This window comes from Neomonachus schauinslandi, chromosome 6 (assembly GCF_002201575.2).
Source record: "Neomonachus schauinslandi chromosome 6, ASM220157v2, whole genome shotgun sequence".
Lineage (NCBI taxonomy): Eukaryota > Metazoa > Chordata > Mammalia > Carnivora > Phocidae > Neomonachus > Neomonachus schauinslandi.
In genome coordinates, this window is record NC_058408.1 from 86,946,839 (window position 1) to 86,974,227 (window position 27,389).

At 41.1% G+C, this 27,389-nt stretch overlaps 1 protein-coding gene across 1 annotated transcript in view; it reads left to right on the forward strand.

Annotated features, from left to right (window-relative positions):
- The window catches only part of NUP133 (nucleoporin 133), a 64,872-nt gene that overhangs the window by 18,671 nt on the left and 18,812 nt on the right, over nucleotides 1-27,389 (forward strand). The window contains exons 11-15 of the mRNA XM_021696074.2: nucleotides 471-628; nucleotides 10,825-10,916; nucleotides 16,965-17,128; nucleotides 18,011-18,105; nucleotides 23,750-23,974. Of these exons, the coding sequence (XP_021551749.1) occupies nucleotides 471-628; nucleotides 10,825-10,916; nucleotides 16,965-17,128; nucleotides 18,011-18,105; nucleotides 23,750-23,974 (734 nt within the window). The remainder of the gene's footprint in view (nucleotides 1-470; nucleotides 629-10,824; nucleotides 10,917-16,964; nucleotides 17,129-18,010; nucleotides 18,106-23,749; nucleotides 23,975-27,389) is intronic.

A 27,389-nucleotide genomic window follows, 5' to 3' on the forward strand; every position in this document is an offset into this window, starting at 1 on the left:
TGAGGCAACAGGGTGGAACCTAGATTTTCTAGTTTCAACGCAAGAGCCTTGACTTTGGGTAGGGAGAATGTTAATAAGGAATTGAGCAAGCTGAGACTTTTCTTCCCTTCTCCATTGACCTACTTAATACATAAAGATAGAAAGAGGGCAAGAGGACTCCATTGGATTGAAAAAGCTGTCATTCTGAGTTTTGCAGAATGAATAATTTTCTTTTTTGGTTTATTATACTCACTGCTATTTGGAAGGCTAGTTTTTATTTCCCAAACTGAAGGACACAGAGCCTGCTATTTCAAATAGCAACAGGTTCTTGACATTTGATTTGGAATTAAAAAGCTGAGTTCAAAGTAGGAGGAATATTGTAAAGGGAAAAAAAAAGTTCTTAGTGTATCAAGATGATTCTCTGCTTAGGGCAGTAGATTTTAGAAAGCATTTTTTTGTTATGTATGTCTGTGTATTTTTCTTTCTTTTAGGAGATAGTATTTTAGGAGCTGGTTCCTGCGGTGGTTTTCCTATCCTTTTTTCTAGAAACAGTGGGTTGGTGTCTATTACTTCAAGGGAAGGCGTGTCCATATTAGCAGAAGATCTTGAAGATTCCCTAGCATCTTCAGTTGCTGGACCCAGCAATGAGGTAATGTGGTTCCATAAGATTTTAAGATTTTTATCAGGGTTATTTCCCACAAATGTTTTAGTTTAACAGTTTTAAAAGAGTTGTGATGAAAACATAATTCTTTTACCTCCCTCATCTCCTTTGTCCTCCTTTCCAGAAGTAGCTCCTTTTAAGTCTTGTAGCTGTTTCTGCTGGTATTTTTCTCCATATGTCTAAGTAATATCATGTGTTGCCATCTCTTAATTCACCAATATTAGACATCTGTTGATTTCCTATTACAGAAGATAAGGATTTAGGGTAACTTATAGTCCTCCCTCTGCCTTTATCATCCCCCTATAAATTTTTTTCCTTTAATGACAATGTGAATATTACTTATGGTTCACTGAGTCAAGTAATATGCTGATTACATTTCCTTCATTACTCAGCTTTATGTGACTCTTGGAGTGTTTAATGGACTAATTTTATATTTGCTTTCACTCTTCTTTAATATCTGGCCCAACTTCTCACAGCCTCCAGGAGCTCTTTAAATGCCTGTCAGTATGGTTTTCCCCATAGTCAAATCTCTAGAAACTCTGCGTCTACTGTCATCTTGGAACTTTCCTTTTCATAGTCCACAAATCCCCACCAGGACCTGTCCCTGCACCACACACACCAGTTTGCTTGTCTCCTCTCTGCTCTGTCATTGCCATTCCTTCTGGTTTCCATCTTCATGTGTTGTAGTTGGAATCACAGGTGTTCAGGTGGTTGCACTTCTTGCTATTGTGGGATGATTTTGACAGGGAGAGTGGGGAAAAAAAACATTTTTTTTTTTTTCTCTCATCTTGAAAATGAAATACCCTGATCTGGAGATTTGTATCATTCTCTTACAGGAGACTAAAAATAATATCATTTGGGGTAATTTACACTTGAATAGAATGTGAACTATATAGACTATTTCTTTTTTTTTTTTTTTTAAGATTTTATTTATTTGACAGAGAGAGACAGCGAGAGAGGGAACACAAGCAAAGGGAGTGGGGGAGGGAGAAGCAGGCTCCCCACTGAGCAGGGAGCCCGATGTGGGGCTCGATCCCAGGACCCTGGGATCATGACCTGAGCTGAAGGCAGACGCTTAACTGAGCCACCCAGGCGCCCTATATAGACTATTTCTATAATTCAAAATTAAAATGATAGTTTCAACAGAAAGTAACAATTTTTTTTACTTTTATTCCTTTGTAGTCATGTGATTTTTATAATATTGCCTTATATTCTGAAGCTATGTTATTCTTCTTTAAAATTTTTTCTAAATCCTTGTTTGAGTTTGAAATCAACCATTATTCTTAGTAATACACAATGAAATGAATTGTGTAAGAGCAAACCTATAAAAGGTTGTGCGGGTTATGATGAAACCCCCAGATAATTTTACTCAAAATATAATCCCTGAATTATATATATCTTTTTAAAAAAAATTGTATGTCAATCCATATTATTTATTTTTATTTTAATTTTTATTCCAGTGTAGTTAATATACATTGTTATACTAGTTTCAGGTATATAATATAGTGATTCAATAATTGTATAAATTACTTAGTGCTCATTATGATAAATGCACTCTTAATCCCCTTCACCTATTTCACCCATCCCCCACTCACCTCCCCCCTCTGGTGACCACCAGTTTTTTCTCTATAGTTAAGAGTCTATTTTTTACTTTGTCTCATTTTTTTCTTTGTTTACTTTGTTTCCTAAATTCCACATATGAGGGGCGCCTGGGTGGCTCAGTTGTTAAGTGTCTCTCTTTGGCTAAGGTCATGGTCCCAGGGTCCTGGGATTAAGCCCCGCATCGGGCTCCCTGCTCCTCGGGAAGTCTGCTTCTCCCTCTCCCACTGCCCCTGCTTGTGTTCCCTCTCTTGCTGTGTCTCTATCAAATAAATAAATAAAAATCTTTTAAAAAAATAAATTCCACCTATGAGTGAAATCATATGGTATTTGTCTTTCTCTGACTGACTTGTTTCACTTAGCCTTTACTCTCTAGATCCTTCCATGTTGTTGCAAATGGCAAACTTTCATTCATTTTTATGGCTGAGTAATATTGCATTGTATGTATATATCACATCTTCTTTATCCATTTCATCTATTGATGGACACTTAGGCTGCTTCCATAATCTAGCTATTGTAAATAGTGCTGCAATAACCATAGGGGTTCATAATATATTTTTGATTTAGTGTTTTTGTATTCTTTGGGTAAATACCCAGTAGTGGAATTACTAGATCATATGATAATTCTGTTTTTAATTTTTTGAGCAATCTCCACACTGTTTTCCACAGTGGCTGCACCAGTTTACCTTCTCACCAAAAGTGTACAGTGGTTCCTTTTTCATCCATATCCTTGCCAACACTTACTGTTTCTTCTGTTTTTGACTTTAGCCTTTCTGACGGGTGTGAGGTAATATCTCGTTGTGGTTTTGATTTGCATTTCCCTGATGAGTGATTTTGAGCATTTTTTCGTGTGTTGGCCATCTGGATATCTTCTTTGGAGAAAGTCTGTTCATGTCTTCTCATTTTTAAATGGGTTATTTGTCTTTTGGGTGTTGAGTTGTATCAGTTCTTTATGTATTTTGGATTCTAACCTTTTATCAGATATGTCATTTAAAATGAGATTCAGTAGGTTGTCCTTTAGCTTTGTTTCATTTATTGTGCAAAAGCTTTTTATTTTGATATAGTCCCAATAGTTTATTTTTGCTTTGGTTTCCTTGGCCTTAGGAGACATATCTAGAAAAGTGTTGCTGCAGCCAATGTCAGAGAAATTATTGCCTTTGCTCTCTTCTAGGATTATTATGGTTTCAGTTCTCACATTTAGGTCCTTTTGTTTTGTTTTGTTTTAAAGATTTTATTTATTTGACAGAGAGACAGCGAGAGCAGGAACACAAGCATACTTTGTAGTATAACTTGTTATCTGGGATTGTGATACCTCCTCCAGTTTTTTATTTTTCAGGATTCCTGTGGTTATATATACCTTTTTTTTTAGCTTTGTTTTTTATTGTTATGTTAATCACCATACATTTCATCATTAGTTTTTGATGTAGTGTTCCATGATTCATTGTTTGTGCATAACATCCAGTGCTCCATGCAGAACCTGCCCTCTTTAATATCCATCACCAGGCTAACCCATCCCCCCACCCCACTCCCCTCTAGAACCCTCAGTTTGTTTTTCAGAGTCCATCATCTCTCATGGTTCGTCTCCCCCTTCGGTTCCCCCCCCCTTCATTCTTTCCCTCCTGCTATCTTCTTTTTCTTTTTCTTAACATTTATTGCATTATTTGTTTCAGAGGTACAGATCTGTGATTCAACAGTCTTGCACAATTCACAGCGCTCACCATAGCACATATGCTCCCCAGTGTCTATTACCCAGTCACCCCATCCCTCCCACCCTACCCCCCACTCCAGCAACCCTCAGTTTGTTTCCTGAGAATTCCTCATATCAGTGAAGTCATATGATACATGTCTTTCTCTGATTGACTTATTTCGCTCAGCATAACACCCTCCAGTTCCATCCATGTCATTGCAAATGGCAAGATCTCATTCCTTTTGATGGCTGCATAATATTCCATTGTATATATGTACCACATTTTCTTTATCCATTCATCTGTCCATGGACATCTTGGCTCTTTCCACAGTTTGGCTATTGTGGACATTGCTGCTATAAACATCGGGGTGCACGTACCCCTTCAGATCCCTACATTTGTATCTTTGGGGTAAATACCCAGTAGCACAATTGCTGGATCGTATGGTAGGTCTATTTTCAACTTTTTGAGGAACCTCCATACTGTTTTCCAGAGTGGCTGCACCAGCTTGCATTCCCACCAACAGTGTAGGAGGGTTCCCCTTTCTCTGCATCCCCGCCAACATCTGTCATTTCCTGACTTGTTAATTTTAGCCATTCTGACTGGTGTGAGGTGGTATCTCATTGAGGTTTTGATTTGGGTTTCCCTGATGCCGAGCGATATTGAGCACTTTTTCATGTGTCTGTTGGCCATTTGGATGTCTTCTTTGGAAAAATGTCTGTTCATGTCTTCTGCCCATTTCTTGGTTGGATCATTTGTTCTTTGGGTGTTGAGTTTGGTAAGTTCTTTATAGATTTTGGATACTAGCCCTTTATCTGATATGTCATTTGCAAATATCTTCTCCCATTCTGTTGGTTGTCTTTTGGTTTTGTTGACTGTTTCCTTTGCTTTGCAAAAGCTTTTTATCTTGATGAAGTCCCAATAGTTCATTTTTGCCCTTGTTTTCCTTTCCTTTGGTGATGTTTCTAGGAAGAAGTTGCTGCAGCTGAGGTCGAAGAGGTTGCTGCCTGTGTTCTCCTTTAGGATTTTGATGGACTCCTGTCTCACATTGAGGTCTTTCAACCATTTGGAGTCTATTTTTGTGTGTGGTGTAAGGAAATGGTCCAGTTTCATTCTTCTGCATGTGGCTGTCCAATTTTCCCAACACCATTTGTTGAAGAGACTGTCTTTTCTCCATTGGACATTCTTTCCTGCTTTGTCAAAGTTTAGTTGACCATAAAGTTGAAGGTCCATTTCTGGGCTCTCTGTTCTGTTCCATTGATCTATGTGTCTGTGCTTGTGTCAGTACCATACTGTCTTGATGATGACAGCTTTGTAATAGAGCTGGAAGTCCGGAGTTGTGATGCCGCCAGCTTTGCTTTTCTTTTTCAGCATTCCTCTGGCTATTCGGGGTCTTTCTGGTTCCATACTAATTTTAGGATTATTCCATTTCTTTGAAAAAAGTGGATGGTATTTTGATGGGGATTGCATTGAATGTGTAGATTGCTCTAGATAGCATTGACATCTTCACAATATTTGTTCTTCCAATCCATGAGCATGGAACGTTTTTCCATTTCTTTGTGTCTTCCTCAATTTCTTTCATGAGTATTTTATAGTTTTCTGAGTACAGATCCTTTCCCTCTTTGGTTAGATTTATTCCTAGGTATCTTATGGTTTTGGGTGCAATTGTAAATGGGATCGACTCCTTAATTTCTCTTTCTTCTGTATTGTTGTTGGAGTATAGGAATGCCACTGATTTCTGTGCATTGATTTTATATCCTGCCACTTGACTGAATTCCTGTATGAGTTCTAGCAGTTTTCGGGTGGAGTCTTTTGGGTTTTCCACATAAAGTATCATATCATCTGCAAAGAGTGAGAGTTTGACTTCTTTGCCAATTTGGATGCCTTTGATTTCTTTTTGTTGTCTGATTGCTAAAACTATGTTGAATAGCAGTGGTGATAGTGGACATCCCTGCCGCGTTCCTGACCTTAGGGGGAAAGCTCTCAGTTTTTCCCCATTGAGAATGATAGTCACTGTAGGTTTCTCGTAGATGGCTTTTATGATATTGAGGTATGTACCCTCTATCCCTATACTCTGAAGAGTTTTGATCAAGAAAGGATGCTGTACTTTGTCAAATGCTTTTTCTGCATCTGTTGAGAGGATCATATGATTCTTGTTGTTTCTTTTGTTAGTGTATTGTATCACGTTGATTGATTTGCGGATGTTGAACCAACCTTACAGCCCAGGGATAAATCCCACTTGGTTGTGGTGAATAATCCTTTTAATGTACTGTTGGATCCTATTGGCTAGTATTTTGGTGAGAATTTTTGCATCCATGTTCATCAAGGATATTGGTCTGTAATTCTCCTTTTTGATGGGGTCTTTGTCTGGTTTTGGGATCAAGGTAATGGTGGCCTCATAAAACGAGTTTGGAAGTTTTCCTTCCATTTCTATTTTTTGGAACAGTTTCAGAAGAATAGGTATTAAATCTTCTTTAAATGTTTGGTAGAATTCCCCTGGGAAGCCATCTGGCCCTGGGCTTTTGTTTTTTGGGAGATTTTTGATGACTGCTTCAATTTCCTTAGTGGTTATAGGTCTGTTCAGGTTTTCTGTTTCTTCCTGGTTCAGTTTTGGTAGTTGATACATCTCTAGGAATGCATCCATTTCTTCCAGGTTATCTAATTTGCTGGCATATAGTTGCTCAGAATATGTTCTTATAATTGTATTTCTTTGGTGTTGGTTGTGATCTCTCCAGTTTCATTCATGATTTTGTTGATTTGGGTCATTTCTCTTTTCTTTTTGATAAATCTGGCCAGGGGTTTATCAATCTTGTTAATTCTTTCAAAGAACCAGCTCCTAGTTTCGTTGATCTGTTCTACTGTTCTTTTGGTTTCTCTTTCATTGATTTCTGCTCTGATTTTTATTATTTCTCTTCTCCTGCTGGGTTTAGGCTTTATTTGCTGTTCTTTCTCCAGTTCCTTTAGGTGTAGGGTTAGGTTGTGTACTTGAGACCTTTCTTGTTTCTTGAGAGAGGCTTGTATTGCTATATACTTTCCTCTTAGGATTGCCTTTGCTGCATCCCAAAGATTTTGAACAGTTGTGTTTTCATTTTCATTGATTTCCATGAATTTTTTTAATTCTTTAATTTCCCGGTTGACCCATTCATTCTTTAGTAGGATGCTCTTTAGCTTCCATGTATTTGAGTTCTTTCAGACTTTCCTCTTGTGATTGAGTCCTAGTTTCGAAGCATTGTGGTCTGAAAATAGGCAGGGAATGATCCCAATCTTTTGGTACCGGTTGAGACCTGATTAGTGACCTAGCATCTATTCTGGAGAATGTTCCATGGGCACTAGAGAAGAATGTGTATTCCGTTGCTTTGGGATGGAATGTTCTGAATATGTCTGTGAAGTCCATTTGGTCCAGTGTGTCATTTAAAGTCTTTATTTCCTTGTTGATCTTTTGCTTAGACAATCTGTCCATTTCAGTGAGGGGGGTGTTAAAGTCCCCCACTATTGCTGTATTGTTGTCAGTGTGTTTCTTTGCTTTTGTTATTAATTGCCTTATATAATTGGCTCCTCCCATGTTAGGGGCATAGATATTTACAATTGTTAGATCTTCTTGTTGGATAGACCCTTTAAGTAGGATATAGTGTCCTTCCTCATCTCTTATTGTAGTCTTTGGTTTAAAATCTAATTTGTCTGATATAAGGATTGCCACCCCAGCTTTCTTTTGGTGTCCATTAGCATGGTAAATGGTTTTCCACCCCCTCACTTTCAATCTGGGGGTGTCTTTGGGTCTAAAATGAGTCTCTTGCAGACAGCATATCGATGGGTCTTGTTTTTTTACCCAATCTGATAGCCTGTGTCTTTTGATTGGGGCATTTAGCCCATTTACATTCAGGGTAACTATTGAAAGATAGGAATTTAGTGCCATTGTATTGCCTGTAAGGTGACTGTTACTGTATATTGTCTGTGTTCCTTTCTGGTCTATGTTGCTTTTAGGCTCTCTCTTTGCTTAGAGGACCCCTTTCAATATTTCTTGTAGGGCTGGTTTCGTGTTTGCAAATTCCTTTAGTTTTTGTTTGTCCTGGAAGCTTTTTATCTCTCCTTCTAATTTCAATGACAGCCTAGCTGGATATAGTATTCTTGGCTGCATATTTTTCTCATTTAGTGCTCTGAATATATCCTGCCAGTCCTTTCTGGCCTGCCAGGTCTCTGTGGATAGGTCTGTTGCCAATCTAATGTTTCTACCATTGTAGGTTACATATCTCTTCTCCTGAGCTGCTTTCAGGATTTTCTCTTTATCTCTGAGACTTGTAAGTTTTACTATTAGATGTTGGGGTGTTGACCTATTTTTATTGATTTTGAGAGGGGTTCTCTGTGCCTCCTGGATTTTGATGCCTGTTTCCTTCCCCAAATTAGGGAAGTTCTCTGCTATAATTTGCTCCAATATACCTTCTGCCCCTCTCTCTCTTTCTTCTTCTTCTGGGATCCCAATTAGTCTAATGTTGTTTCGTATTATGGTATCGCTTAGCTCTCGAATTCTGCCCTCGTGATCCAGTAGTTGTTTATCTCTTTTTCTCAGCTTCTTTATTTTCCATCATTTGGTCTTCTGTATCACTGATTCTCTCTTCTGCCTCATTTATCCTAGCAGTTAGCGCCCCCATTTTTGATTGCACCTCATTAATAGCCTTTTTGATTTCGACTTGGTTAGATTTTAGTTCTTTTATTTCTCCAGAAAGGGTTTCTCTAATAACTTCCATGCTTTTTTCAAGCCCAGCTAGTATCTTTAAAGTGATGATTCTGAACTCTAGATCCAGCATCGTACTAATGTCTGTATTGAGTAGGTCCCTGGCAGTCGGTACTACCTCTTGTTCTTCTTTTTGAGGTGATTTTTTCCGTCTTGTCATTTTGTGCAGAGGAGAATAGATTAATGAGAGAACAAAATGCTAACAGGGTAACAATGGCCCCAGAAAATATACTCTAAACAAATCAGAAAAGACCTGAAGCCGGGGGAAAAGAAAGGGAAAGAAAGAAAAAAGAAAAAGATAAAAACAAAAACAGAACAAAACAAAAAAAACAGAATATGATCAGGCTGGTGCACAGATCAGTGCCACATACTAGATTTTGGGTGTATTTTGGTCTGTTAGAAGAAAGTGCCTCCCAAAATTTTAAAGAAAAACTTACGTATGTACAAAAATAAGGGTTGATATGATGAAGGGATGGAATATGACTGTAAAGATGAAAATTATAAAAAATTTTATAAATGGAATTGATAAGTTGTTTGAAAAAAGAAAGAAGAGGATTTTAAAAAAAGAAAAAAGAAAAAAAAAGGGAGAGAATGTGATCAGGCAGGAGAGTAGAACAAAACTATACACTAGAGATTTAGGGTATATTTTGATCTGTTAGAAGAAACTATCTCAAAATTTTAAAGAGAGAACAACTTATATATATAGATGCCAAAAATAAGGGTAACTACTATGAAGGGGTAGAATATGACTCTAAAAATGAAAAATAAAAATGTTTTTTAAAAAAAGAATTGATAAGATGTTGGTTGAAAAAGGGAAAAAAAAATTCAAAAAAAAAAGACAGTTAAAAAAATTAACTTTGAAAGACTAAAGAATCATGGTAAAAAAGCCATGGATTCTATGTGCATTATTCCCCTAGTGCTAGAGTTCTGCTATTCTCATTGATTGGTAAACTTGGTCTTGGCTGGCTGTTCTTGCTGATCTTCTGGGGGAGGGGCCTGTTGCCGTGGTTCCCAGTGTCTTTGCCGGAGGCGGAATTGCCCTGCCCTTGTCCTGTCCTGGCTAAGTAATCTGCTGGGGTTTGCTCTCAGGAGCTTTTGTTCCCTGCAAGCTTTGTGTACAGCTTCGGAGGCTGGGAGGACGAGAGTGAAAATGGCGGCCTCCCAATCTCCACCCCAAAGGAGCTGAGAACTCGGGGCCCCGCTCCTCAGTGAGCCCCCAGAGAAAAGCCGTCAGTCACTCCCGTCTCCCCGGTCTCCGGCCGCACTCTGTGCTCACCCGGCCTGTGACTGAGCGTTTCTATCTCTGGCATCCGACTCCATGTGGAGTCTCCAAACCCAGCAGATCCCTGCAGTGCGCTCCCGCGCCGCTCCTCCCAGGGGAGGAAGGGGAGTCTCCCCGGATCTGCTGCTTGTTGGGTCCCTGCTGGAAGAGCAGTGGCCTGACTGTGCTGCGGATCACAGTTTATAGCAACCCCGAGCTGAGAGCCTGCGCCTCGGCTCCATCTGCAGCCGGCTTCTCCGCTCCGATACCTGGGCGCTCTGCCGCACTCAGGCACCCTCTGTCTTTCTGTGATCCCAAGGGTCCTGAGACTACACTCCCACGAGGGCTCCACGCCCCCGCTTAGCCACTGGAGCGACGTCCCTTAGCAGAGCCGACTTCTAAAAGTTCTAATTTTGTGCTCCCCGGCCCTATCACTTGCCAGAAGTGGCCGATGGAGGCCCCCCCCCCCCCCCCCCCCCGCCATCTGTCCTCCCAAATATCGCCTCGGATTCACTTCTCTGCACATCCTACCTTCCAGAAAGTGGTCGCTTTTCTGTTCAGAGAGTTGTTGCTATTCTTTTCTTCGATCTCCTGTTGAGTTTGTAGGTGTTCAGAATGGTTTGATCCCTATCCAGCTGAATTCCTGAGACCAGAGGAAATCCAGGTCTCCTACTCCCCTGCCATCTTGCTCCGCCCTTCTATATACCTTTTTGATAAGACTTTAGTCGATCATTTAGTCCATTTTATCTTGTTGCAGTAAATGTCTTAAGTAGACTGCTGGTATATGAAGAACATGGTAAATAGCTTATGTGTCTGTGTTGTTGCTGTCATAGGTGGGTCCGGTTTTTAGTCCAACAATTCGGTATATTCTGATACCTTCACCTCTAAATTACAGTTTTTTATTTGACAGAGTATGGTTTTTGAGGCTTCTACAAAGAATGAAACCATTGCCCAGGAGGATAAAACCAAATTGTTAAAAGCTGCTTTTCTGCAGTACTGCAGGTATGAAAAGTTTTTAAATGATGGCTTAATTTATTTTATGTCTGAGGACACATTTTACTGATATATGCTACTTATTTGTGGACTGGTGGGAGCAAGGTGGAGGAATGATGCCACCAAAGAGAAAATGTTTTTCTGTGCTTCTCAGTGCTTTAACAAACTTAGTCTGAACTTGGTAGCCACAAGAGGCTTCCAGTTAATCTAGGAAAAACATGATGTCACATACCCTCTCCACTTAATGGATAACAATGTGCTGTTAAAAATAATGATCATGAAAGACATCTAGCAAGCATGTTTTATGTATACTCTGAAGGCAAATAAGTTGCATACAAAGGTTTATTGATGTTATAAAGAAAATAGACTTGGCCTATTCATTGGGTTTTGTTGCATACAAAGTCACCAGAGAACATAGTGGCTCGTTTAATACAGCTCATGATTCTGCCGTCTGGCTGTTTGGGGTTGGGCTCAGGTGGCCATTTTATGGTTCTCATCTGGATTCACTGTCCATGATCAGCTGCCAGCCATCCCAGCTAGACTTGCTCACATTTTGGGGGCTCTGGTCATTTCTCTGCTCATACGCCCTGTCATCATCTAGCAGGTTTACATATCTCAGGGTTCCAGGAGTGGCAAGAGAGTAAGCCTCAGTGTACAAGTGCTTTTCAAATCTCTGCTTGGGTCATATTTGCCAATATCCCATTGGCCATAACAAGTCACAGGGGCGAGCCCTCCCTCTCCCTCCATGGGAGGGTGCTGATAGGGAGTGTGCATATGGAAGGGGAATGATACTCAGTTTGCTACACTTGCTGACCTGATGCTTCTGGTTTGAAAGCCAATTCAGTCATTTGTTTGTCCTAGACATTTATTCTGCATATCCTGTACCTTCCTTAAAAGGTATAGTAAATTCACATTTGAATGAACACTAAGGAAAATTGAGATCTAGCCTTTGCTGTGCCCCAAGTAGCTGTGTGAGACTTTGGACAGATTGCTTAACATTTCTGGAATTTTGTTTCTTCCTTTGTGAAGTGTTGAGTGGGGTGTCCGTTGGACTGTCTGAAGGATCATTAGTTTATCTGGCAGATCTTTATTTTAAAGTTATATTCAGAGTTTACTACCTCCATATCCCCCAGTTCTCAGCTTGTGATCCCATAGTCTCCCACTCATAGTGGTATTTGATGCATAGGAGCTCACTCCCACAGAAGGGATAGCAAGTAAAGTTTTACAGTTCTGTGCCATCAGGGCGCCTGGGTGGCTTAGTCAGTTAAGTGTCTGCCTTTGGCTCAGGGCATGATCCCAGGGTCCTGGGATCGAGCCCCGCATCAGACTCCCTGCTCACCGGGGAGTCTGCTTCTCCCTCTCCCTCTGCTCCTCCCCCTGCTTGTGTACTCTCTCTCTCTTTCAAATAAATAAAATCTTAAAAACACACACACATAATTCTGTGCCATCATAATGATCTACTGAGCTTAGTTTCTCATCCAGAAGAGGGCACCATTAGACAATTTCTTTTATTCTGTTTTTAAAATATATTCTTTTAGGGGCGCATGGGTGGCTCAGTCGTTAAGCGACTGCCTTTGGCTCAGGTCATGATCCCAGGGTCCTGGGATTGAGCCCCACATCGGGCTCCCTGCTCCGCGGGAGGCCTGCTTCTCCCTCTCCCACTCCCCCTGCTTGTGTTCTCTCTCTCTCCGTATCTCTCTCTGTCAAATAAATAAGTAAAATCTTAAAAAAAAATATATATATATATTCTTTTAATTTTGCTCTCTTGCATGGTGTTCAGTCTTACTGCCAAGATTTGGATTAAAATACTATGATCCTGTCTTGCACAAGTTGGTACTTTAACAATTTTGACAGACCTGTGGCATCTCAAAATTTAAATGATAATGGAGCAAGTTACTGTAGTCCTTGTGTTAGTTTCCTGTGGCTGCTGTAACAAATCACTACAAACCAGGTGACCTCATAGAAATTTATTCTGTCACAGTTCTGGAGTCCTGAAATCCAAAATCAAGGTATCAGCAGGGCCATGCTTCCTCTGAAGGCTCTAGGGAAGAATCTTTGCTTGCTTCTGTCCTAGCTTCTGGTGGTTGCTGGCAATCATCAGCATTCCTTAGCTTGCACATGGATCACTCCAGTTGTCTCCCTTACCACATGGCCTTCTTCCCTATGTGTCTGCCTTTACATGTCCTTCTAATAGTGACACCAGTCATTGGATTTAGAGCCCACCATAATTCAGTATAACTTCATCATAACTTAACTGATTATATATTCAAAAACCTTATTTCCAAATAAGGTCACATTCTGAGGTTCTGGGTGAATGTGATTTGGAGGGATGCTATTCAACCCCATATAGTCATTTCTAAATGTTCTGTAGGGGAAGATTATTAAGCATGAAGAAGAATCCCCTGACCTGAAGTCCTGAGAGTATAGTAACCTTAGGAATAGGGTCATGGGTCTCTAGCACAGCTATGCCTTCAACTTACCCTGTAAGGTTAACAAGTAACCATTTCTGGGATGGTGTGAATCTATTAATAGTCTTAAAGAATTGGACTCTTCAAAAGTGGAATCATACTTTTAAAGCAGGGTTTTGCTACCTCATCACTGTTGACATTTGAAGCCATACAATTTTTTATTGTGAGCTATCCTGTGAATCATAGAATGTGTAGCAGCCATCACTGGCCTCTTCCCACTTGGTGCCAGTAGCATCCTTCCCCAACTGTTGACTACCAAAATTATCTTCAGACATTGCCAAATGCTCCCTGGGGGTTGAAATGAGTAGATGGCACTCAAAAATGTTCTGTGTTTAGTTTTTTGCTGAGGTTAATATTGCTATTTCTATGGCATGGTTTCTTTGAAATTAATTTTTATATTATTTTGATTTTCACTTGACTCAATATAAATATAAGATCTTTTGCTCATGAGAGCTTTAAGAAACTTATTCTGTTAATTGAAATAGTTAATTATTGATTATCATGCTATAGTCAACTTTGTATTCCCATAACCTGTAGCATAACCAGGTTTCTAGCTCAGCTTGGCCTAACACTTTTAGGTGGTTTTTCTGTGTTTCTCTATTCAGTTCCTTCTCTTGTTCTACCAAGAGTCCATTTCAGTGCTTTCCTAACTCTCCTCCACCTTTTCCATTTCTCTGCCTCTTCTCCCATACCTAGCAAGAGGACTCAGCCTCCTACTTCACAGAGATAATAGAAGCCATCAGATAGCAACTCCCTGGACTTAATACCTACAAACTTACCTGAGCCTCAGCTATTTTTCCTCTTTTGCTCCCTATAAAGTAGGAAGGGGTGTTCTTTCTAAGAAGAATCCCTGTCTTTTTTGGTTGTTTTAAAGATTTTATTTATATATTTAGAGAGAGAGTGTGTGCATGAGCGAGCAGAAGGGAGGGGGAGAGGGAGAGAAAATCTCAAGCAGATTCCCTGCTGAGCACAGAGCCTGACATGGGGCTCGATCTCACACGACCTGAGCTGAAATCAAGAGTTGGATGCTTAACTGACTGAGCCATCCAGGCGCCCCTCTTTGTTCTTGTTTTGAATGCCACAGTCTTCTGCTTCTCTTGAGACTATGTTCTTTGTTATTCCTCTTCTGTGTCTTTGACCTCTCTTGTGCTGGCTTCTTCTCACCAGCCATTAATCATATTTACTGTTTCATTTAAAAAAAAAAACAGGGGCAGGGCGCCTGGGTGGCACAGGGCAGGGCGCCTGGGTGGCACAGTCGGTTAAGTGTTTGACTCTGAGTTTTGGCTCAGGCTGTGACCTCAGGTTTGTGAGATGGAGCCCCCTTTTGAGCTCCATGCTCTGTGCTGAGTCTGCTTGGGTTTCTCCCTCTCCCTCGGACCCTCCCCCCCACTGTGATCTCTCTTTCTCTCTCAAATAAATAAATCTTAAAAAAAAAAAGACCAGTCTTTGACTTTGTGTCCCCCTTTGATCTACCACCCCTTTTGTTTGTTCCTGTTTATAACGAAACTGCCTGAAAAGTTGTCTACCTTTGCTGTTGTCTATCATAATTTTTCTCTCTACTCCCTGATTTTTTTCTCCTTCCTTGACCTCATTTGCCAAAGAAACACTGATCTACCATGCTCTAGGCCATTATATACAAATGAAGAATGTTCCAAAGCAGTTGTATATTCTACAGGCATCTCAGTTTCAACATATCCACAGCCCTGCTTGTCTTCTCCGAAGGGTATTCTTTTCTTTTTTACCCCCTGTTTCTGCCACTGGCAAAAATGTCCTACCATAATCCATTCAGTTTCAGAGCAAAAATATATCAGATCCAAGCAGTTGCCAGTATTTACCTTATATCTCTTTTTTTTCCCAAACCTGTCACTTGTCTCCATTCTCTTCTGCAGCTATTGCTGGTGGAGACTCCCTTCTTCTCTTGTCTGAATTTCTGCAATAACTTCTTAACTGGGTTTTTCTCGCTCCTGTCCAGTCCCCTATTTCCTTATCATAAAATGATCTTTTGGGAAAAATAGAACAGATCGTGACACTTTCTTCTTAGTGCCTAAGAAGTGCCTTCTTAGGCCTTCTAGTGCCTAGAACTCCATAACATGGTGTATGAGGTTTTATGTACTCTGTCGTTTTTTTTTTTTTTTTTTAAAGATTTTGTTTATTTATTTTACAGAGAGAGACACAGTGAGAGAGGGAACACAAGCAGGGAGTGGGAGAGGGAGAAGCAGGCCTCCCGCAGAGCAGGGAGCCCGATGTGAGGCTCGATCCCAGGACCCTGGGATCATGACCTGAGCCGAAGGCAGGCACTTAATGACTGAGCCACCCAGGCGCCCCCTCTGTCGTTTAATTCATGGTGTTGCTGAGAGTCTGCCCTGGAAGCCTTCTTCCCTCTTTCTTTCCTGGGCGATCTCATCCTCCCCATGGCTTCAGTTCTTTGCTAAGATACGGACATACATACTCACACGTGTGACGTGTGCTCTCTGCCACCGTGTACCCCTCCCCATAGTCCCCTCAGCCTCGCTGCTCCTCTTCCTTAGCTGTAGGCCTCTGCTTATGCACCTCTTCCTCCAGGAAGTTTTCCCTGCCCCTCAGACAGTTTTGGTTTCCTTTCTGTGTGCTCTGTAGCAAGCGCTCTGTTCTTTTTCTGTCACAGTGTACATGTAACTACTTGTTTAACTCTCTGCTCCTTGTGACACTGTGTCCTTTGTGAAGTCTTAGAGTGTTTTTTAATGTCTTGTCATTCTGCCTCCAGTGCCTAGCATATTGTAAGTACTCAACATATATTTGTTGAATTAATAAATGCGTAATAGTTGTCTCCCTTTTAAATAAATGTTATTAAAAGTAGTTAACTGGGCGCCTGGGTGGCTCAGTTGGTTAAGCGACTGCCTTCGGCTCAGGTCATGATCCTGGAGTCCCGGGATTGAGTCCCGCATCAGGCTCCCTGCTCGGCAGGGAGTCTGCTTCTCCCTCTGACCCTCCTCCCTCTCATGCTCTCTGTCTCTCATTCTCTCTGTCTCAAATAAATAAATAAAATCTTTAAAAAAAAAAAAAAAAAGTAGTTAACTTTGGGGCACCTGGGTGGCTCAGTTGGTTGAGCATCCGTCTCTTGGTTTCCGCTCATGTCATGGTCTTGCTGGTGGTGAGATTGAGCCCCATGTGGGGCTCTGCACTCAGCGGGGAGTCTGCCTGAGATTCTCTCCCTCTCCTCTTCCCACATGCTCGTTCTCTTTCTCTCTCTCAACTAAATAAATTCTCTCTCTCAACTAAAATAGGGGACTGTCCCAGTTAACTTTTTCTTTTTTAAAAGATTTTATTTATTTATTTGAGAGAGAGGAGGAGAGTGAGCACGAGAGAGAGAGAGAGTGAGCATGAGCAAACACCAGCGGGAGGAGAGGCAGAGGGAGAGAGAAGCAGACTCCCTGTTAAGTAGAGAGCTGGATGTGGGGCTCGATCTCAGGACCCCAAGATCATGACCTGAGCCGAAGGCAGACACTTAACTGACTGAGCCACTCAGGCACCCCTGTAGTTAACTTTTTCATGGTGAATTTTGAAAATGGTTTGCCTCCTTTAATACTTTTATTTTCCAATTTTATTTCAGAAAAGATCTAGGTCATGCTCAAATGATGGTTGATGAGCTCTTTTCACCCCACTCTGATTTGGATTCCGACTGTGAACTAGACAGAGCTGTTACCCAAATCAGTGTAGATCTGGTGGATGACTACCCAGCCTCCGACCCACGATGGGCTGAGTCTGTCCCTGAGGGTAAGAACTTTTACTTTTCATATTATGGAGTGATCTATTTTGAGAATATTCTGGTTCTTTTATTAAAGCATCTCTCGAAGCATGTTTTTTTAGTTTATGATTTTACTATTTTTTAAAAGGTTATAACTTACCTTATAGTAGATTTTGAAAGGGGCTCAGAACAGATCTGCAGGATAAAAACTGAAGGAATATTGGGGCAAATCCTGCTTGTTCTATGTGAAGCAGATTAATTAGCCCTACTTAGCTTTCTCACCATTTTATTTCTAAAACGAAATTGGTGGCATATGTAAGCATTTGGCACCTATTTGCTCCCAAATTAAATGACAGTTTTGGTATAATCACTGTATTTGCCTAATAGAAATTATACATTTCCCTGAGAGTGGCAATGAGCAAATCTCAATGTATAGAAGTGGGCATATCATGTTTCTGCCCTGTGCTTTCCTTTCTGCCCTGGGTGACTGTCCTTCTCACACTTCCACTGCAGCATCATGGGCACTCGGTATTCCCAGGTACCAGCAAACTGTCTCAAATGTCCATTTCTCTCTCTAAATTCCTACTTAGCAAGTTTGCTAAACCTCATTAGAGGGTTAGGAAGGAAACATCAGTGCTTATGTTTTTTCTTTGACTTCATTTTGAGCTGGCAAGCTTAGAATGATATAAATGATTAAACTAACAATAACAGGGTTTGTGTTTTGAATAAATATGGTATGACTCCCAAAATTTTCCTCTAAATTTTTTAAACTCTTGGGTAATGTTACAAGTAGTTGCATTAAAAGATTGGTAGTTTCCTTTGGTATATTTTTTAACTTTTTATTTTAATAGCAGTAATTATTGTAAAGCCAGTATGTTATGTGTTTAAATTTTGTTACTGTGTTTCAACAGAAGCACCTGGGTTTAGCAATACATCACTGATTATTCTTCACCAGCTAGAAGACAAGATGAAAGCCCATTCTTTCCTTATGGACTTTATTCACCAAGTAAGCATCCCAGTTGCTATGAACAGGGATGGCCAGGACACCTGGCTTTACTGTGCCTTTTGTCAGCTCTCTCCAGGATAACGGGAGATCCTTTCTTATTCTGAGGTGTTTTGTGGGGTCAGACCTGACTAGTGTTTTCCATTTTCTTTGCTGACTTCAAAGTAAATAAGTCCAGGGCTGGTGGGGGAGAGGGAGCTATTCAAGTATAAAAGCTGCACAGAAAACAGGCTAAAAAGAAGAAAAACAGTGTATTTCCACAGAAATGTTTCAACTTTCTTTTAACATTCTTTGATACCTGTGTGCTTTTAAGTAAACTTAGGTTTTCATGAATTGCCTTTGTATTATTGAAAAGATAGTGAAGAATATTAAGGCGATGACAGATTTTGATATATGGGTTTATAATTTTGAAGTGCCATTAGAATTGATTCCTTATTTAAAGTTTGTGGTTTTTTGTTTTGTTTTTAATGGAGTATCCTCATTTATATTGGGCCTAAAATTAGAATATGTTTTTACTGCTAGACAGAATTGTTACACAGTATCACCCATCTCTGCCTTGTTGATCAGTGGTGGCTCCCGGGCATATTATATATCCAAATGAATGCATTTAATCTCACTTTTGCTTACTTTTTCCAAAATCAGTAATGCCTTCATGTTAAAGAGATTCTGATGCTGTCTAATAGAACTTTCTGTGGTGATGGGAATGTTCTATATCTGTGTTACTCAGTAGCCACTAGTCACAGGCGGCTGCTGAGCACTTAAAATGTGGTTGGTACAACTGAGGAATTATATTTGTTCTTAATTTATTTTGATTAACTTAAAAAAATTTAAATTATCACTTTGGTGGATAGTGGCTACCTTATTGGACAGTGCAATTCTAGATGATTCCAGAAACACCTTGATTGTTCTTAATTCCACATTCTGCTTCAGTTGTAATGTATGGTTTGGCTCCTGTCTACTTTTATTGTCTTGGCAAGGGCACTCCAATCATTCAAGTCTCTCTCCTTTTTTTTAAGTGGTTTAGATAGACTACAAATTAATCGGGGGAAAAACACAACATTTTCTTCTAATGTAATTGTTTATTTAGTCAAGTGTATCAGTTAACTATTAATACCTAACAAACCACCCCAAAATGTGGATTAAAACATTTCTTTCGGGTACCTGGGTGGTTTTTCTGTGGATTTCAGCTGGGACCACTCCTTGAACTGCATTTAGGATAGGCTGAGCTGGAAGGTCCCCAAGCTTCTCTTGCCTGACATTTGATGTCAGGCTGTCAGCTGGGCCACATGGTTCTTCTCCTCCACTTAGTCTCTAATCTTCCTTTAGGCTGAACTGGCTTCCAGTGGTCTCAGGGCAGCCCTCCATGGGGATGAACTTAGAAGCTGTAGTCTTCCTCAGGTCTTACGTTAGATGTCACAAAATGTTACTTCCACCAAACAAAGTGACATTGGTCAAAGCAAGTCACCAGCCCAGCCCAGATGAAAAGGATTGAGAGATGGATTCTACCTCTTGATGGGAGGAGTGCCAAAGTCATGTTGCAGGAGGATGTGCATACTGGGATGGAAGGAGTTCATGCCTTAATATGCCACACCAAGCCCACACTAATTTATCAGAGGGTTGAGAGAGCCATGGAGCAGGAGCAGTTGCCGTATCTCTTGGCACAGCCTCCCCAGGCTTCAGAAACCCTGCTGGAGTCATTCAACTCTTGGAGGCAGTGTCCATTGCAAGGTAATATCTAGCTGGATCTAAAAATCCCATTCTGGCTATACATTTATGTTTGAGTTACCTTTAATATTTTAGAGCATATTATTAATTGTTAATTATTATTAATGTAAATAATTGTATAACCAGATACTTGTATCTAAAGAAATACTTTTTTTTTTTAAGATTTTATTTATTTATTTGTCAGAGAGAGAGAGAGAGCACGAACAGGGGGAGGGGCAGAAGGAGAGGCAGGCTCCCCGCTGAGCAGGGAGCCTGATGTGGGACTCGATCCCAGGACCCCGGGATCATGACCTGAGCCGAAGGCAGAGGCTTAACAGCTGAGCCACCCAGGCGCCCCTAAGGAAATACTTCTGAATATGAGGCTCTCCTCAAGCCAGACTCCGTGCCAACGAGGCCATATCTCGTGCTAAAGGGGATGAGAATTAATATCCAGGCCTCAGGACAGTCCCTTTGCCTCTGGTTTTCTGGCACTGAGGGAAGCATATGTCCTCACACGTAGTGCGGCGAGGCTTAGAGGCAGGGTGTTACTGTGCTTCTCTTTGTCATGGGGCCTGAGCGATGTTCATGGGTAGACATCACTTCACCGGCAGTGCTGCCGCACTGAGGCAAGCAGAATTCCCTCATGTAAAAACTACATTTTCAATATTTGTGAGGGAACCAGGAAGAGAATTCAAATCAGAAAAGACAATGCAACTCTTATTTTAAAATAACCAGGTGAACAGGGTGAATGAATAAACTAAGACAGATTGATCCAGCAACCTATTCCATGGTCTTAAAAATAATGAGGAAAAAAAAAGTGTATCTAAATGTGTTGTGAAAAAATAAGATGCTATCAAAACAAGGTACAAAACAATATATATAGTGTGACCCCTTTGTGTTAAAAAAAAAAATGTCTCCTAGCATATGAATGCCACAAAAGCATATAAAGATAGCAGGGAAATTTAACTGCAGCTCCAGTAGGGAATGGGCTGGGGACTTTTACCTCTCTGTACTATTAAGTTTTCTAACTGTGCAAGCCAGGCTCTCCACTTTCGCAGTGTGGTGGAGAGATTTCCAGAATGGTGACCTACCACAATCTTGGTCACTTCTCCCTTTATCTTGTGTTCTGTGAAGGAAAAGCAGGAGGACTCTTTCAGACTGCCCTAGCTAGGTAGCCTGCATTGTAGCTCTCAGAGTCATGAAAGGTTGTAACTAATATCCCAAAACAGGCAGCTAGCACTGGGAAAGCCCCTGTGGTTTTTCCCACGATTTTCCAAGGTTCTTCATTTCTAGGGTGTTGCTTTATTATCAAAGGAATTAAGAAAGCAGATCTTGCACTTGAGCAGGTAAGAATCACACCTGTCTTTTCAAAGGTAGCAGGTACATTGAGCTTTAGGAGTGTCACAGAGGTCTAGAACCCTCTATTCGAGGACTGTTTAAACACTGAGCGGATGCCCCCTCTGCACCCCCATGCCACCTTAGTCAGGGTTGGCTGGGAGCTTAGTGCCTGAGTCACTCCTGCAGGCTGCTAGGCATAGACCTTCAAATTCTGCCTTCTTGCACATCCCAGTTGAGTCTTCCCCTTCACAGAAGCCTCTTTGATACCCCTAACTCACTGATGGTTGCTGTTTTACAGAGTAGAATTCATCAGGTTTAAGTTCTCCTGCTCTAACTACAGACTGACAAATGGATCATGAGTCTACACCCTCACTGCCTACAGGGCCCCTTGGGGTCTGGCTTGAGGAACGACTTTAAAGGGACCAGTGTGAGTGAAATAATGCCAGGAATCTGACAGGGTTCCAGTTCTCTTTGCAACATGGGGAATCAAAGGTGGCAAACCAAGTACAACTGAGGGTTCTGGTGTCCACATTATGCCAAGCAAGCCCTGCACTGTTGATTGAGCCTCAGGGGGAGTAGCGTGCCTTTGTTAAGTGTTTTGTATTGTTCTCTTTCATGGGTCAGAGCTTCACACCCTCTTTCCTGGCTTTGGTATTCATTTGGGATGGTAGATGATGTTCCTGAGAGCCTTGAGGTCTGACCTACAGTATTATCCTTCATTCTGGCCCCAGTTTATCAGACCCACTCTCTTTTGGTTGTATTCTCTGAAGGAAGGGTTCACGTGTGCTGTCCTCTTAGTCGACAGTCTTTATATATAATTGCTGTAGATTCTCAGAAGTCAGGGTGCAGCTTTTCTTTGAGCAGTTTCATGAGTGAATTCAAGCAGCAAAGTGGCAAGAAATGGTTCTCCAGCCAAGAGAGGTCATGTTCATCCTCTTATTGTCCAGATTCTCTGCTCACAGTGGTAGTCAGTGAGAGGTGCTGCTGGGCGTGGCACCCTGGGCACACAGCATTTTCATGTCAGGTCACAGTGTAGAAACCATCTTCTCGGGTGCCTGGGTGGCTCAGTCGGTTAAGCGTCTCTCTTTGTTCAGGTCAGGATCTCAGGGTCCTGGGATCGAGCCCCACATCAGGCTCTCTGCTCGGCGGAGAAGCCTGCTTCTCTCTCTCTCCCTCTGCTCCTCCCCCTGCTTGTGCTCTCTCTCTGTCTCTGTCAGATAAGTAAATAAAATCTTCAAAAAAGAAAAGAACGGTCTTCTCTCATTAAAAAAAATGAAAGAGCATTTTTCCACAGAGAAAAAGGGAAAAGACCCACGAATGTCATCTTTTATTTTTTGTTTTCAGTTGGCTGGTATTGCAGTTTTTGTTCTTTTTTTTTTCTTTTTTTTAAGATTTTATTTATTTTTTCGACAGAGAGAGACACAGCAAGAGAGGGAACACAAGCGGGGGAGTGGGAGAGAGAGAAGCAGGCTCCCCGCCGAGCTGGGAGCCCGATGCGGGGCTCGATCCCAGGACCCCAGGATCATGACCTGAGCCGAAGGCAGATGCCTAACGACTGAGCCACCCAGGCGCCCCACAGTTTTTGTTCTTGACACGCGTGTGTGAACCACACTTCCAAGACACAAGTTGTTTTGGCTTTTCACTGTAATTACCTCTTGTTTCTCCATGATTCTGATGATTGTTGTATGGGAAGCAGCCTTCTCCTGGGGCTTCCCATTTACACACTGTAGGGCTATCTTTATACTTTAAAAAAAAAAGAAGAAGAAAGAAGACTGTCACTAACCTCATGGGGGATTTGCAGAAAACCATTTTAGCCCATTTAGCAAGAGGTAGATTCCTTATTATTTTCTTAAGCTCATTGTAATAAAAGAAATTAATTCAGAAAAAAAAAAAGTTTTCTAACCATGTGTGTTTTTCACCCATGTCAGTAGGACTTCTCTGGGGATTTGGGGCATTGTTTATTTTGTTTACTGTGTACTTTATTTAAAATAAACCTCAACATACAAAAATCAAGTCACTCAGTAATAAAGTGTAGAAGAGTATTCAGTATTTACATGTGTCTCTTGGCTTCTTCCTAGTTGGGTGTTAACACTTTATCAGATGAGAAAGCTAAGAACTCCCAGAGTAACACATCAGAAATGGGCATCAGGCACAGGTAGTAGTGCAGAGGATTAAAGACTCTCCCACCCTTCCCATGACTTTAAGGTTCTGGAAATTAATCACTAAAGATGGAGACTGCTGAGTGTCTAGTTCACAAAGATCTAGAATCTTGGGGAGTTAGGTAGAAAAGAGCAATTTTACGCTTTTGATAACCATAAATAATGAGAAATAAGATAGAGTAGTGGAATGACCCTAATCTCAGAAGAGGAACATCTATACCTTGTTATAGGTGCTAGTGGCTCTGGTTGAAGTTGTGTGTGTGTGTGTGTGTGTGTGTGTGTGTGTGTGTAAAATGGTGGAAAGGAGAAGATAGCTGAGGAACTTTCTTGGGGACACCTAAGGCCAACGGCTCTGTACCCATTGTGCTTCTGGTGGGGATAAGCCTGCATTATTTCGTGTGTTACTGTAAATGTTTCCTAAGAACATGTGTTTGTATTTTCCCCAGGTTGGCTTATTTGGACGTCTTGGCACTTTTGCAGTAAGAGGGATGCCCATGGCAACTCGACTGTTGCTCTGTGAGCATGCAGAAAAGTTATCAGCCGCCATTGTTCTCAAGAACTACCACTCCAGGCTCTCGGACCTGCTGAACACAGCAATAATGATTGCTTTAAACAAGAGGGACTGTGAAATCCCATCCAACCTGACTCCAGCAGATGTCTTTTTTAGAGAAGTAAGAGGAGTTCTTTTACCTTTAATGTGGCTTCGTAGAGCTATGCCATTTGCTGATCATGCCTCGAACAGGAAAAAGATTGAGCACAAAAAAAATCTCATTGAAATTTTAAATAGGACTCCATGTTTATTTAGCACATTCCCTGTAAGTTAGAGCTTGCAAAATTGACTAAGTCTTCTCTACTGTCTGCTGGATGTTTTCTTTTTGCCTCTCCGAATCCACTCTTGACGCTGCCCCCTCTAGAGGGCATCTCGTCAGTGGGTTCCTTTGCCCTCCTGTTGTCTTTGATAACGGTGACGCAGTATCAGGCCGGGAGTGGTTATCTGTTATTATTTGCTCTATCAGTTATTCCCCCAGCCTTGTTCCTTCCCTGCTTCCACTGCAGTTTGCAGGGCCTTCTGTCAGAGACTGAGGCTTCTCGCTGGCTGCTCTCCATGTTTCCAGTACTGCTTCCGCTCAGTGCCCCGTCACGCCCGGCCTTCGTAGTGGCTCCCCTCTTGCTGGCTGGATGTTGCACCTTCCTCTGTAGACCCCCTGGCCCCTGGATGTTGCACCTTCCTCTGTAGACCCCCTGGCCCCTGCCAGCACCACCACAAACTGGCCCTTCACTAAACTCTGCTCACTACCTGCTAGGATCCTACTATCTGCCTTGCTTTTAAAATCAGATTTATTTTCCAAGGGAAAGAAAAACCTGCTGTAAACATCAGAGGAAGAAAAGATTAAGATGCTGGCCAGCTGGTGGCAGCTGACTATTATGATAATAGCATACAGCTCTTGTTCTTGTGCAGCTTCTTACAACCTCATGCAGGGGCAGGGGAGACTTTACTCCCTCCCTATAATTGTTTTTTACATTTGGGGAACTTTTAACTCTATTTGGTCAGTTTCATTTTTATTTCCTTCCTACCACAGTCTAGCTACAATCTAGCATCTAACAGGCTATGCCAGGAAGTCCTTTTTTCTTCTTAATACAGTTGACCCTTGAACAACATGCCAGTCCCCTTGCACAGTGGAAAATCTGTGTATAACTTCTGACTCTCCAAAAACGTAACTACTGGGGCGCCTGGATGGCTCGGTTGTTAAGCGTCTGCCTTCGGCTTGGGTCATGATCCCAGGGTCCTGGGATCGAGCCCCGCATTGGGCTCCCCACTCTGCGGGAAGCCTGCTTCTCCCTCTCCTGCTCCCCCTGCTTGTGTTCCCTCTCTCACTCTCTCTGTCAAATAAATAAAATCTTTAAAAAAAAAAAAAACTACTAGTAGCTTACTGTTGACCAGAAGCCTTACCAATAGTTAAATCAATACACATTTTGTATGTTATATACAGTATTACATACTGTATTCTTATAATAAAGTAAAGGAAATGTTAAAATTTACATAAGGAAGAGAAAATAAATTCACAGTACTGAATTCACAGTACTGTACTGTATCGAAAAAAATACGTGCATCAGTGGGCCCATGCATTTTAAACCTGTGTTGTTTAAGGGCCAGCTATGTTTCATGTACTGTAACCTAAAAATAATTTAAGACCCTGAACTGTGTTCAGGTTTTCTGTTGAATCCATAAATGTATTTAGTTCTAAGAATGCCTTGTTCTTATATATTTGGGTTAGTTTTTTGTCTAAGGATGTAAGGCAAAGCACTTTTTTGTTTTATTTTGTTGTTGTTGTTTTTTAAATCTAGGAAATATCCCCAAAATCTGAATGAAAGAAAGAAAAACAGTTTACCTCAAATTCCGTGATCTGACCAATCTGAAAGGAATCTGTGCAAAGCCCTCACTCCCCCACCTCCAGCCAAGCTTACAGACAAAACTCACAGGTGTCTGCACTTGGCCCTAAGTCTTTGTTGTGTAAGAAGGGGAGGAGAGTGATGGTGTCAGAAATAGAAGTGGGCAACGAAGGGCTAATAGAGTAGAAGGTCACCTACATATTGGATAAGAGTACTGTTTGGGAGGGAGAGGTTATGTCATGCCAGAGCTTGTCCGAAGTAGTGAGGGCTATCCCTAAAACCCTGCAGGAGAACTGTCCAAGTTAACTGTTGGGAGTGTCAGGTGCTGGGGTCAGTCCAGGGAAAGGTGAAAAGGTCCTGGGATTCTGGGGAGATGGGAATAGTAGGGAATGCATCCTTAAGGTCTAAGACAGTGAAGCACATGGTGGAGGGTGGAATAGTGGGGAGAAGGGTGTATGGATTGGGGACGATGGGTGGATAGGGAAGACTGCTTCATTGATAATTCTGAGATCCTGAGCAAGTCTATAAGAACCGTCTGGCTTTTTGACTGGAAGGATTGGAGTACCGTAAGGAGAGTTAGTAGGTTTATTTGAGGAAAGGAATTTGGAAATGAGGGTTGTAAGCCTCTCAGGGCCTCAGGTTTGAGAGGCTATTGGGGTTTGAAGGGGAAAAGGTAGGATCCTTAAGGTGTATAGATTCCTTTCACAATCACAGTGTTGTAACTTTTGTGTTCTTTTTTGGTCTTTGTTCATACATAATTTTACATGGCAAAGCAAATTTTTAAAAAAAGTTACTAACAAATTATTTGAAAGAATTGAGTAAGAGCCTGATTCCTTTTTCTGCATTTGGATCCAAGTGGAAAGCATACTAGTTAATTCAGTATACCTGCATTTTCCAGTTAACTGGAAAAAAAAAAAAAGGATCTAGAAATTATCAGTTGGATACATAATTCATGAGTAGTACCTTAGGAATATGATAGAACAAAACCAAAAATGTGATTGGTTCTTCAAAAGAACACTCCATATGGAAAATGGTAATGTTTAAGACTATTTACATCACCATTTATCTTAATTCCTCATGACGTTTACTGGTCTTAAGTTTCCTTTGGGGTGTAGTTCTGAATCTTAGGGTTCCATAGAGTTAACTGCTTAAGGGATAGACTGTTGGGTCAGCATAAATAGTATTTGAAACCACTGAGTACGTAACTTTCTCGTGGTGAAGGTGTTTAGCAATTTATTTGACATTTCATTTGCTTTATATATATATTTTTTTTTTTTTTCAAGATTTTATCTGTATGTCAGAGAGAGAGATCACAAACAGGAGGAGAGGGAGAGGGAGAAGCAGGCTCCCTGCTGAGCAAGGAGCCCGATGCAGGACTTGATCCCAGGACCCTAGGATCATGACCTGAGCTGAAGGCAGATGCTTAACCTGAGCCACCCAGGCATCCCTGCTTTTATATTTTCTGCTTTTTTATGTCATACATGCTTTCTTACCATTTTCACATTAGCGATATTAAGAAATTCTTACATTTAATCTTGCAAATTAAATGAGCCAAAAGTCTCTTGCTGGGGCTATTAGGATGCCTTTGACTAACACCTGAAATAGAAAAGGAATAACAGGGTTTAAAAGATGATTTTGTTTGGGCCATATTTTGCATATGCATATATCTTGTTCCTTCAACTAGCTTATAAGCAT